This window comes from Haliotis rufescens, unplaced genomic scaffold (assembly GCF_023055435.1).
Source record: "Haliotis rufescens isolate VD_foot unplaced genomic scaffold, xgHalRufe1.0.p SCAF_52, whole genome shotgun sequence".
Lineage (NCBI taxonomy): Eukaryota > Metazoa > Mollusca > Gastropoda > Lepetellida > Haliotidae > Haliotis > Haliotis rufescens.
Window position 1 is genome coordinate 2190003 of NW_025964246.1, and position 14005 is coordinate 2204007.

The window sequence follows — 14005 nt, forward strand, 5'->3', positions numbered from 1 at the left end:
TTTATGTGCTTAAACTAATTATTTCACAGAATGTTGCCATGGAAACTGATGTCTGAATACAGAGTGCTGTGTTTCATTTCAGGCCCTCCTACAAGCACATGATGTTGTAGCCCATGAAGTGTACAGTGAGGATGCTGTGCGGGCTACACCGCCGCCACAGCCGCCATACCTGAACGGAGACACAGAGCCTGAGCTTACAGAGAACAGCATCGACATGGACAACTTGACACGCGTCCGCCTCGTGCAGTTTCAGAAAAATACGGATGAGCCAATGGTATGTCCTTTCTCTTCACTGTTCAGCATAGGGGTACGACAGGACCTCATAGCTTGTCCCCAGACCCCCATGCTTGTCCCCATAGAGATTCTACAGTAGAGCAGGGCCCGCTTGCACAAAGCTGTCTTAGCGCTAAGACTATCGTAAGCCTATGTTAAAGTATGGGAGTTACGATCATGTTAGCCCTAAGATCTACAGGTCTCAACTACTATGTCAATGTCCCTATAGAAGTTCCAGGGCAGAGTAAGCCATCTTTGTACCCGTAGATATTCCGGGGCAGAATAGGTCCCCGGTATCCCGTGTTAGCCTACACTTTTTATTTAAAACAAACTTGATTAAGCTGTACTGTAAATGCATTATTTAAATAATGTGATAAATATATCTTTCATATTTATAAACAGTAGGATGAGACCTTTCAAATGTTTTACAAGCAGATAATTCCTATCAGATAAATCTATCACACAAGAGTCTCTGGGAACTCGGTGTCACAGCAGTAAAAGCTTCTGGTTAAGTGGTGTTGAAAGAGTTAAATGTGCTGACTGATTGTAATTGCATGGCTATTAGTGTTGTACAGTGTGAGACTTCCACCACCTGGTCAGCCATTGCATCTCAAGTGTAGGAGATTATTATTATACCCCGCCATGAAGAGTTGAAAGTGCTGACTGATTGTAATTGCATGGCTATTAGTGTTGTACAGTGTGAGACTTCCACCACCTGGTCAGCCATTGCATCACAAGTGTAGGAGAAGATTGTTATACCCCGCCATGAAGAGTTAAATGTGCTGACTGATTGTATTGCATGGCTGTTAGTGTTGTACAGTGTGAGACTTCCACCACCTGGTCAGCCATTGCATCACAAGTGTAGGAGAAGATTATTATACCCCGCCATGAAGTGGAAGGGGGATATAGGAATGAGTGCTGTCCTTCCGTCCTTCCCTCTGTCCGTCCATCACGTTTCGTTTCCGGAGCAGGACTAAAAAACCATGAGAGATATCTTAACCAAACTTGGCACATAGATAGGTCTAGTGGTGAACTGGTGCCTTTTGATAGTTTGGGATATACTACCTGATATGGTGTATGATGACACTCACTCACGCACACACACACGCATGCATGGTATACTCTGTCTCTCTTTCTTTCCCTCTCTCTCTTTCTTTCTCTCTCTTTCTTTCTCCCTTTCTCTCTCTTTCCCTCTCTCTCTCTTTCCCTCCCTCCCTCTTTCTCTTTCTTTCTCTCTTTCTTTCTCTCTTTCCCTCTCTCTCTTTCTCTCTCTTTCTCTCTCTCTCTCTTTCTCTCTCTCTCTCCCTCTCTCTCTCTCTCTCACTTTCTCCCTCTTTCTCTCTCACTTTCTCTCTCTCTCTCTTTCTCTCTCTCCCTCTCTCTCTCTCTCTCTCTGTGGAACTCTGGAAACAGAATACATTGTGTTCAGCAGGCTGTTCTATCACATCAAGCTGACACTACTGATATCACTGACAAATATTTTTCAAATTGGTGTTAACCCAAACTCACTCTTACAATGACTGAGCGTGACGTAAATTTTCATGCACATGTATTCAAAGCCAATTTTATTGATTAAAAACCTGCCTTGGTATGGAAAATTGGGGTATGATTAAGATAAAGTAGGGCTGTTCATGGACAACATCTGTATGTGAGTGCAGAAATATTATTCTGACATTTTAACGATGTATTTGTCAGAGGTGGTTGCTGAGAATGAACATCAAACCCTATTTGTTTGATCTGCTCATTGTCTACTATGTTAGTTCTTATAAAAGTAATTTAGTCTAAAAAACATTAATATGTTTATTGATCCGATAAATGTGGAATATTCCTGGTTTACCCTCTTATTATCTCCATTATAACTGAAACTTCTTTTTGATGTCGAGCATCACCGGATGTCTTCAGTTGTAAGGAAGAATAATTGATTGCTAGTTCCAATGAATTGGAGAGAAAGTTGTCCGTTACATGCGTGGAGTACTAACCTGTTAATCCTGTCTGTGGATGAGGCGTGTATTGCGTGCTGCTGTGGCCTTCGGGATCAGACTTGACCGAGACTTAACCACTGTTTCTTGTCGTGATTCTCATAAACTGGGATCCGTAAACTGATTTACTTCACTGACGTAAATGCGCTTAGTGGTGTAGTAAATATGTGAGAAGGGTGGCCATGGTGATGGGTCGTGTTGTGTCAACATCAGCATCCATCATTGGGGCTGGGAGAAGATGAGCTTACCTTGGTAGCAACTCACTCACTCACTCACTCACTCCTTTCAGTGACTTGCCGACAGAAAAAACTTCAACGACTCATTCACCCCACAACCCAAACTTACTCACTCACCCAACATTCACCAATCCACTCTGCCATCCTCACTCACTCACCCCCACAAGAACCCAAACTCACTCACCCAAAACCCATCCATTCACTCACTCACACAAAAACCTATCTCAACTGTTACAAGATGTGTTTATCCAAACTCATACTTTTATAAATGTCACCGCCCTCATGGTCTAGTTGTAGTCTCTCTTTCCCGAGAGCAGACGGCCTGGGACCAATCCCCGGCCGCCTCATACCAATAGACGTTAAAAGATGGTACTTTTTGTTACCCTGTCTGGCGTTCGGCATTACGTGGCTGAAACAAGGACTGGTCGGTTTGGAGTCAGTGTACTGTGTGTGAGTGGGGTATTCATGTTAAACTGCGGCATGGTATCTCAGTGGGCTAGCACTAAATAATCAGCATTAGTCAGGATTAGTACAGGCAGCGACATGCACGTCGCTATATCTTGTGCAATAATCTTGGATGTGACGTTAAAAGCCATTCACCTCACCTCACTTATATAATGTCAAGAGACTGCAAGATTGTGTCTTCATCAAACAGGAATTGGTGTCTGGGGATTATTTGTTGAGGTGTTTGCTTGTCAGGATAGAAGCCTTGGTTTGATTCCACATATGTGCATGACGCGAACCCATTCATCTTGCCTTAGCCCTTGAGACAGATACAATACTGCTATGAATAGAGACCAACTCAAAACACCCATCACTGTTGTCTAACAAGCTGATTTTAGCTGACCTTGCAAGTTTACTGGTACTTTAATTGACATGTAATGGCAAGCTGCCAATTATTAAGAAAATCACTTCAATCACTTTGTGAAAGCCTGATAGAATATTTACAGTTAAAATAACTACAGAAAAGGATTCAATCAATAATAAGCACATTTCAACTGCCAAAAAGTATTCATATTAATTTTGAATGATTTGGTACGAACATGTGAAGTGGACTTAAAGAACTGGAACCATCCCTTAGAGGGGATTAATTACTGTGTGATGGGTCTTAATAACATTGCAAAACATCAAATTTCAAACTGATTCATTTAGTATGGCAATTGTATTGAACTTGTTTCTGGCCAGAGGGATGCTAGGAAGTATTCTTAATAAGGAGGAAATCTGAACACATAATGAAGGTTCTTGTAGAGCACGGAATTGGTCCTTTGATGACTCAGTATTGACGAGCTTATTCTCCTGCCAGGAATATTGTCATTTGTAGGGTAATTAGGAGAATATCTGATGATGGATAAATCTAATAATTGTCTGAGTCCTTGCTCCAAGCTACAATTCCAAGTTTTGGTAGGACATTGGCGCCAATAATGGTCAGCACTTTGGAGTCGGACAGGGTCATAATGCAGGCCATACAAGACAAATTAGGCCGTCATTGTGATCGGAGAGTCGGAGCAGATATGCATCTCTATTGGCTTTCGCTACTTTTGGACGAGTTCGCCAAATAAAATTATGACTAGGTAATCAGATTCTGGATGAGACTTTGTTACAAATGATGAACTTGTTGTGGATAGAGTCTCAACTTATTGATATTCGGCTGCTTATGGTTCAAAATTGATCAAGCAGTCGTGATTAAGGTGTTTATTGTTGTTGTTTTCTATTTTTCCAAAGGGAGATTATTATATTAATAGTTTGAAGAAATCAACGTTTTTTTAACATATTCTAAATATTCCTTGAGACAATACCGTATTCGACGTAATAAGTGCCCAGGGCGCTCTCAAAATTAGAAATAGGGGGCGCTTATTGTAATACTATTTGGTGGGAAAAAAAACAGATTTGAAAGATCGTAAATTCCGTGGTGTGGCGAACTCAGAAAACCACCACTCTCAGTATTTTACCCCTTTAGATATATATGTCCCTTACAAATAATGCTACCTGCATGTTTGCACGTATTAACTTACATATCTATGTATTTGTGATCTGAGTTTTTTCTCGTTTTTAAACAAATACTGAACAGAACTCTCCAATGCCTTAAGAAAATAGTATATTTCTCTTCAACAAATATAACTGTACAAATTGACAATAGAACTCAACTATCAAGGTCAGTAGACCTCCTCCATGGTCTAGTTGATAGAGTGTCTACAAAGAGTGGAAAGTTGGTGGTTCAATCCTCGTCCACATCATACCAAAAGATGTTAAAAGATGGTACTTGTTGTTACCCTGCCTGGCTCTGCATTAAGGGGCTAAAACAAGGACTGGTCGGCTCAGTCAGTATACTGTGTCTGAGTGGGGTATTCAAGTTAAACTGCGGCATGGTATCTCAATGGGCTAGCACTACAAAACGGGCTTGAGCCCAGACTAGTACAAGCAGAGAAACACATATCCTCGTTCCACTAAAGTAACCATCAGATCAATAGATGGTTCATATAGTGAGAAAGGCTTTTATGCCCCACAGCTGTGTCACAAGATAGTTATTTCCAGATGCTGTATACAAGAATGTAATATAGTGCTGTGAGTAGGAGAATATAGACACGTATCGCCCATCCCGGCATGTTGTAACTTATATTGTCTGCACAGTCCACCAGCTGGGGTCTTCATGAATACACAAGCTATTAACTTGTTGATGGAGATAAATCTATTTGTGGGGAGATATTACCTGATTATATAGACTCGCTGCGATCACTTCCTCTCCTGGGATGCAGACTCGTCTAAAAGTATAGCAACATTGCTATTTTGAGTTTCATTGGGATTGACATAGAAGAGCCAAAGTTATTGAAGTTATTACGGTTATATTTTACTTAAATGCACATTCTGATAGGTCATGGAAATATCTCTAAAACCAGTTGCTGTAATTGTGGAAATGGGTTTAAAAAGGAGACATACTATTTTTATTTGCTATTTTATACGTAAGTAGACTCATTTAATGTGTTTACCTTATTTCCCAAGGGGTTGAATTGGAGTAGGTCATGATTAACTTGATTTATCATCCAAAACTTGGTCCCACAGGAGATATCTCTAGGGTGAGATCAAGCGATATCTACATTGTAGAAATTGCACCACAATGCTTTGCAGACCATTCTGACGTCATTAGTTACCATGACGTCACAATCAAATAACATCACTAATGGCTCTGCTACTGAAGCTGTTAGCAGTAATTTTTAAACTCAAGACACTGCTTATTACTGTCTACAAACTGAAAAAGTTCGAAGAAGGATGTTGGATGATAAAGAAAATTGATCCCTCATGTCTTTTGATATCAAATATATCAACACTTGTTGATAAAAGTGGTAAAAACTACTCGCAAACCTCGGAGTTTTTCCACTTTTATCAACTTGTGTTGATATATTTGATATCAAAAGACACTTGGGTGAGATTCTCAATGTGCCGACATTCAACTGTGCGCCAGATAGAAGTGTCATCAGTACCTCATGTCCGTCTTTCTGTGGGGATATTTTGACCTCCACACAGGCTGATAGTCGACTCCAAGCCTGCAGCAAATGTCAGGAAAAATATCAAATGAAAAAATTCTCCATTAGTGTTAATATATACTACTCAAAAGAAGTTAATGACTTTTCATTTGATTATAGTTAATCTGTCATGCTAGTAAATACAATGGTAAGTTACCTCTAAAATTAAGAAAACAAAACTTTTCAAAAATAACAATTGAACTAGATGTTTGTATTTAACGCCACACTCAGCAATATTACAGCTATATGAAGGGGGTCTGTAAATAATCAAGTCTGGACCAGACATGCCAATGATTGACATCATGAGTGTCGTTCCAAGCAATTGGGATTCGATGACATGCATCAACCAAGTCAGCGAGTCTGACCACCCAATCCCGTTAGTCGGCTCTTACGGCAAGCATGGGTTGCTGAAGATCTATTCTACCCCTGATCTTCACGGGTCTCAACTATTGAACTAAATAACAAGTGAACAATATAACAAGTGAACTAAATAACAAGTGAACTAAGTAACATGTGAACTAAAACTTAAAGGTTTGGTCCGAGATAAATCCCTGCTGTTAAAACTTGCTTGGAAACTTAGAGCCATTCTTTGCTGGATTGCGTTAAAGTGTTAATGCGTTAAAAGTTAATTTTTCATTTTTATCTTTCAGGGTATAACATTGAAGGTCAACGAGGAAGGAAGATGTTTTGTTGCCAGAATTATGCATGGTGGAATGATCCATAGGCAAGGTGAGTTGTCTCCCTTTCTTGGCCCAAGGTAAGTTATCTCCCTTGGTGATCCCAAGGCAGAGAGAGTTATCTCCACCTGTTTCTGATGCAGGCTTTCAATTGGTAGAGATACAATAGAGACCATATGCTTCTCTTCCTGGTTCTCAGTTTGACGTGGTATGAAACATTGTTATACATTGCAATACCCATGGTGATATGAAATAATGTTATTCCAGGTCTATCACACTGATCTAATCATGGTGAAATTTTATTGAGTTTGTAAATTGGCCAGGTTCACATCTGTAACATTTGATATGATTAACTGCCTGACTGAATTAAATTACCACAATTTTGTAAATATGAAATTAAATAGCAGTTTTGATAACATCTATTATATTTGGTGATGACAAAAGGTCGGTATATGAAGAGAAGCAGGGCACTAACTGTCACTGTGCGGATTCTTTCTTTTCGTTCACTGAAGCCATCATTCATTTAAGATAATTATTCACAGTGTTCATGGGTGTCATTTTTTTACATCTAAGTGGCAATTTCTTTTTATAAGTGAATATTTTAAGTAGTACTTATTTAGAGTTACTTCCCCTTCATGTCCCCGTTACAGTAAGTGGTTATATCCACTGGCAAGAAGACCTAACTGCTGTCAACATGTATCATTGCGTATACACAGATACTGTTTTGACCAATACTGCTCCATCTGGAGATCGTTGGGTAGCCGAGTTGTTAAAGTGTTTGATTGTCACGACAAAAGGCCCTGGTTCGATTCTGCACATGTGTACAGTATGTGGAGCCTATTTCTTGCTGGAGTATTGCTAAAAGTGGCGTAAATCCACTCACTCACTCGTACCTTGTGTATATGTTTTAGGCACGCTTCACGTCAGCGATGAAATCAAGGAAATCAACAACGTCAGTGTCCAGAACCAACCCGTGGAAACCCTGCAACGCATGCTGGTAGATATAAACTATATACCATACTTTATCACCATAATATATGTCAGATATTATATGCCGACCCGTGAAGATCCGGGGTAGAATAGGTCTTCAGCAACCCATGTTTGCTGTAAAGGTGACTAACATGATTGGGTGGTCAGGCTCTCTGACTTGGCTGATGCATGTCATCATATCGTATTGCGTGGATCGATGCTCATGATGTCAATCACTGGATTGTCTGTTCCAGACTCGATTATTTTCAGCCCGCTGTCATATAGCTGGAATATTTGCTGAATGCAGCATTGAACAACAAACAAAAAAACAAGATAGTAAGCCTGTAAATGATCCAATAAATGTTCCTCATCTGTGTCCATGTCATAAATATCATGAATTAGAAATATGACACCTATTTTATGCCCATCAAAACCTACTTGATAATTCTTTACCTAATGTAGGATGTTTATGATATGGAAACAGACTTGGGTAATAATTTCTGTTTCCTTCTGATTGTCTTAATTCTCTTTGAGGATGTTATTGAACTGGACAAACATCACTTTGGTGGTGTATTGTTGCTGAAGATATTCATATTATTAAGGTTATTGAAAATAATTGTAAAGTCTTTAATATATTGAACAAAAAAATCAGGGATCATGAATATGTGACGATTGGGCACCCAATTTTATAAAAATATCCCCAAACTAGTCCTGATCCCTAAATCTGTTTTTTAAGTATATTTTTATATGCATGTTTAATTTAACCAACTGCCGATACTTGCTACTAGGTTCAACTTCAGCTAATGTTTGAAATCAAAACCTTTTGATGTCAATAGATTTAAACTGCTTCAGGTTATAGAAATGCCGTTTCTCATTAATCTGAACCACGAGTCCCGTATGTTTTGATCGTTGACTTCATGATTTATGTTTGATGGCCTGTTCTTTCTTTGATGTCTTTCCAAATAAAGAAATGAAAACCGTCTTTCAAGGATTTTCAAATCAGATCAGCTAATGGCTGTTCCCTGGTTGTCTTCATGTTGCAATGATCAAAATGGATCTTCAATTTAAGATTAAACTAACCTGTTTTGTGATCTTTTCATCTCTAATCAAAGGTTTGTCTTCAAAATGATGATAATTTACTATGAATTACTCATCATTTTTAGATCATCATTAAAAACCGTCGCCTGGCAACCAGATGGATACTCCCTATTTTGAAGTAATAAATCGATACAATTTGAGTTTTAAACAAGGTCAGAAGGGAATTCATTTGTTCGGAGCCTTCTGCCCTGCGGAAGTTAGGTCAATAGTTTCTGGAGCCATACCAGTGCTCAGACCAAGCTCTTCTGGGAAATCTTGAAATCCTTTGTCCTCGGCCAATGGCAGGCAGTGTAGCGAAGGAGGTATTACAGTGGTCGCTGCAAACCACGGCCATATTTCACAGGCAATTTCTCAAATGAGAAATATTGATTATATTTTTATATTATGTTCCCTAGTTATATGAATTTGTTTTTTTTAGGAGAATAAAACTTTGATGTATGTTTACATCATCCTGAACAGAGAAAGTAATTTGATTTTCAATAATGTTGATCGGCATTAGTCATCGTCTGTCATATTCTATTTTGTATTGAGGAGCAGATCGCATCCATTGAATGTATCCCATTTGCATGTAATATTTCTCCTTTTTTAAATGATCCTGTGAGCCATGTGTTTTCCATGAAGTAAAGGCATATCTCTTACATCATGATGTATATGTATCTACAAATCATCCATAGTTGACATTCAGGGTCTGGAACGTTGAAGGTTCCTCTGAAAGTGTCACTTGTCTGTTGTTGTTGAGGATTTAAGAGTAATGTGCACTGACATCTTACAAGCAAACTGTCAGCCTGGTAAACAAGGCAAATGTGTTGCTGTCATCAGGGACTGGGGACTCTTTGTGGGGGTGTTCATCATCCATTGGTACATCGCTTCATGAGGCTATTGTTAACTTGCCCACCTGAACTGAATGTTAGAGTGAGATTATGTTATCGTGCGTTATCTGTCGTCCGTCCTTCCAAATTGTAAGCTTTCGAATGCTCAGAAATGCTCAACTTGCATATATGATCCTAGCAGTGCTCACAAATGTCTTATCTGAATTTCAACATGGCCACCTTGGCGGCCATATTGAATACAGAATGTTTGCCTGTTGCTGAGTCATCATATCACTGTGAAAGTGGTGTGCAGGAAGCATGTGGTTGTAGCAAAAACATCTGGTATGTTGATTTTTATTTCAGACAGCTTTTGTTTAATAGAAATGGAAGTATCAATATGTAATAAAACTATGGAGTGAGGCTTAAACACTTGCTAAACGATCACCTTTTGTTTAATTTAATCCTTAAGTGGCAAAGTAGCTTTACAGAGGCACTCAATAGCTTCTTTAGAATACCATTCAGAGAGCCTCTTTCTGGTGCCAGTCAACAAGCCTTTTAGCATGAGTCTCTTAGCATACCTAGTAATACAACTTAAATACCTTCTCTATAATACCACTCAAATTGCCTCATTATAGTGCCACTAAAATATCCTCTCAATAATACCATTCAAAGAACATCTTAATTATACCACTCAAAGAGCATCTTAGTTATACCACCCAAATTGCCTCATTATAGTGCCACTAAAATACCCTCTCTATAATACCATTCAAACAACATCTTAATTATACCACTCAAAGAGCATCTTAGTTATACTGCTCAAATTGCCTCATTATAGTGCCACTAAAATATCCTCTCAATAATACCATTCAAAGAACATCATTATACCACGCAACAAGATTCTTTATGGTGCCAGGCAAAGAGACTCTATATGGTGCCAATGAAAGAACTCCTTATTTATTCCACGCAAAAGCCTCTTTATGTTGCAATTCAAAGAACATCTTAATTATACCATGCAACAAGATTCTTTATGTTGCCACGCAAAGAGACTCTTTATGGTGCCAATGAAAAAGCGGCTTTATGGTGCAACTAAAAAAACTCCTTATTTATTCCATGCAAAGTGCCTCTTTATGTAGCAATTCAAAGAACATCTTAATTATACCACGCAACGAGATTCTTTATGGTGCCACGCAAAGAGACTCTTTATGATTGCTAGGATTTTTATATCACGATCTGTCTCCTGGTGTATTTTTAGCGAAACTTGCGAGGCTCTGTTACATTTAAAGTGGTGCCATCTGTTGGTGGAGCTCAGAAAGTAGAGTCTGGAATTGAGGTAGGTATTTGGTGACCCCACACATTAAATGTACTCTGTTCTCAACTCATGCATTTTGTTATTGCAGAAGGAAGCTCGCGGCAGTATAACGTTGAAGATTGTGCCTAGTTATCGAATAAACCCTGCCCAGTGTGAGGTAACCCCTATCCCAGCATGCATTGCACCCAATATGGCTGTCGTGGCATACAGTGTCGTGTAGCCTCATACTTAGTCGTTTGTATGTCCGTATGTGGCAATTGTGGCAAAAACAATATACTCCAACTTGCACACACCACCCTTTTGATGCAGACATCCCAAATCCATTGCACAGGCCTGCTGAAACCAGCCTTAATTACATTATGAAATAAAATTATAACCTATTTATCATCAGCTAAACATTTCAAAATTGACATTTAATTTTTTCTGAATGGCAATTTTTTTATGAACTTTTGGATGCAAATAATATGTGTTTTATTTGAGCAATTCCACTATCATCATTATCACTAATTTCTATCTTATACTTTTAAATCTTTTCCAAAAAAATTTATTAATGATTTTCTATGTGCAAAAAACAATCATTTTTGGAATTATTTTGAGCATTTACCCATTTCCACATTCCCTATAGTATATGCTACTTCCCTGACTACATATAATACTCCCCCATCAGCATATACAAGTTCAGCACACACTTTCACATTGGTCTTTCCGTAGTGGTGGTGTTTATTTTGTTTTCATTCTTTGATGAGGGTTGGGTTTTTTTACATTTCAATCTCTTCAATTTGTCTTCTTTGTTTTTTTTCATAAAGGTATCGGGTTGAGAATGTTTATTCAGAAATGACGCGATAAGGTAAACATTATGACGGAGGGACTATCACTGCCTCAGTGAACCGCCTCCAAGGAGTGTTACAGATGTTTTTGATACGGAAAGAGACCCATGAAGATCTGAGTAGAGAATTGAGATTGATGCTCATGATGTCAGTCACTGGATTGTCTGGTCCAGACTCGCTTATTTACAGACCACCGTCATATAGCTGGAATATTTCTGAGTGCAGTGTTAAACAACAAACAAACAATACGGAAAGATGTAACTAGGTGCTTGCACGTTGTTAGTCAATGTCATCTCTTGAATGAATACATTTAGATAAAACAACACTCACCACCCACATGTAAGCAAGTCAGGGAGTGTGCCTGGTCCTACTATCCCAACACAATGTGTTATAAACATTTATACCGCACAGTGTGTTGGGTACCATTGTTTCCCACCACTAACTCCACTAACAAACTAACAAGCCATTGGTTTTGTGCACATGGGGAATAACAGGTCTGTTCAAAGTATACACTCTTTGGTCCATTAAACTTATTTAATACACTTCTCCTACATTGATATTAAGTTGTACTCAACTCAAGCAAAGCAGGCTAAATAATGTCTTTCAGTATATGGTTATAACATTGGCATACTGTATAAACGGCTGTGTAACTGTCACTCTGTCACATTGTATATAGCTGTATGCAGTACGGCAAATAACGGTCATGTTAGATATACCGATGTGCAGTGTATAACGGTCATGTTAGATATACCGATATGCAGTGTATAACGGTCATGTTAGATATACCGATATCATAAACATTGTATAACGGTCATGTTAGATATACCAATATGCAGTGTATAACGGTCATGTTAGATATCCCTATATGCAGCGCAGTGTGACCCATGAATATCCTGCGTAGAAAAGGTCTTCAGCAACCCATGCTTGCCATAAAAGGCGACTATGCTTGTCGTAAGAGGCGACCAACAGGATCGGGGGGTCAGACTTGCTGGCTTTGTTGATGCATGTATTAGTATCCCAATAGCCTACATTGATGCTCATGATGTCAATCACTGGATTGTCTGGTCCAGACTCGATTATTTACAGACCGCTGTCATATAGCTGGAATATTTCTGAGTGCAGCGTTAAACAACAAACAAACAGTACAGTGTATTGTCCATGGCTGCATTCAGTGTTGAAGTGTGGTATTGTGTGGGTCTGTAGCAACTGTGAGCTGGGTCAAGCTGACCTGTGTAGTGTTCTGTTGGTAGTGCTGGTCATTGTGTCATCATGCCAATCTCATCAACATCACAAATATTATTTCACTTCAAAGAAACGTTATTTCTTAGTTTTAACTGCTTTATGTCTGTAATTACCGTACATCAGTACACGAATACGTACAAGTACATCATTTGGATGTCGACTAGAATAGAAACTGGGTTTTTGCTACATGTGACCTAGCTGGCTGATTGTGTGACATTGTTCCAAGGAGTGTGTGTCGTTGCTCATTCTGTCAACCATTGGTTTAGACCCATGAAGATCCAGGATAGAATAGGTCTTCAGCAACCCATGCTTGCCTAGAGGTGATTATGCTTGTTATAAAAGGTGACTAACGGGATCGGGTGGTCAGACTGCATGTCATCGTATCCCAATTGCAGTGCCGTAGCCAGCCGGGGGCGCAGAGAGGGCAGTTGCCCCCCCTGGATGTTTTATAGAAAACATTTTTCCTTGCGAAAGTTAACTTGATTAAGAAATGAATAATCTTATTTGCCCCCCCTGTCAAAAAAAGTTAACTACGGCCTTGCAATTGTGTGAACCGATGCTCATGATGTCAATCACTGGATTGTCTGGTCCAGACTCGATTATTTACAGACCACCCGTCAGTGTGGCGTTAAACAAATAAAACCATATTTGGTTGACATGACCCAGAACTGATTCCACATCTGGGATGTAGCTGTTAAATGTCATTCCCTCCCTCACTCACTCACTCATGTGGCTCAGTGATTGTTCTTTGCTTGCACAGGAATGTCTTCAGTATGTGTTACGATAAGAGATGTACTTTTGTAATGAGAACAGCTTTGTCAGTTTTGATTATATTTGTTGAGAGATAATAGTTCAATTCGCAGAAATAACGCTTTATCTTTTTATGTGGATCTGATCACATTTACAGAACAATGGTATAATTTTGTTTTATGTCATTTAATAAATTTGTTTAATTATAATCAGTGAGACATTACATGTATTCTTCATGTATTTGGTAATCTGTATAAAACATCAGAATTTACTTTATGTAACGATAAGATGTTACCATGGAGCATCAGGGACCGGTAA

At 38.9% G+C, this 14005-nt stretch overlaps 1 protein-coding gene across 13 annotated transcripts in view; it reads left to right on the top strand.

The window, feature by feature from the left end:
- The window catches only part of LOC124124053 (peripheral plasma membrane protein CASK-like), a 507943-nt gene that overhangs the window by 482738 nt on the left and 11200 nt on the right, over window positions 1-14005 (top strand). For 8 of the 13 annotated variants that reach the window (XM_048384957.1, XM_048384959.1, XM_048384953.1 and 5 more), the window contains 4 exons: window positions 83-274; window positions 6657-6735; window positions 7595-7680; window positions 10812-10889. In XM_048384957.1, coding sequence (XP_048240914.1) covers window positions 83-274; window positions 6657-6735; window positions 7595-7680; window positions 10812-10889 — 435 coding nt within the window. Of the gene's footprint in view, window positions 1-82; window positions 275-6656; window positions 6736-7594; window positions 7681-10811; window positions 10890-10956; window positions 11026-14005 lie in introns of all 13 variants that reach the window. The other 5 variants (XM_048384960.1, XM_048384955.1, XM_048384958.1 and 2 more) reach the window with 1 other exon arrangement.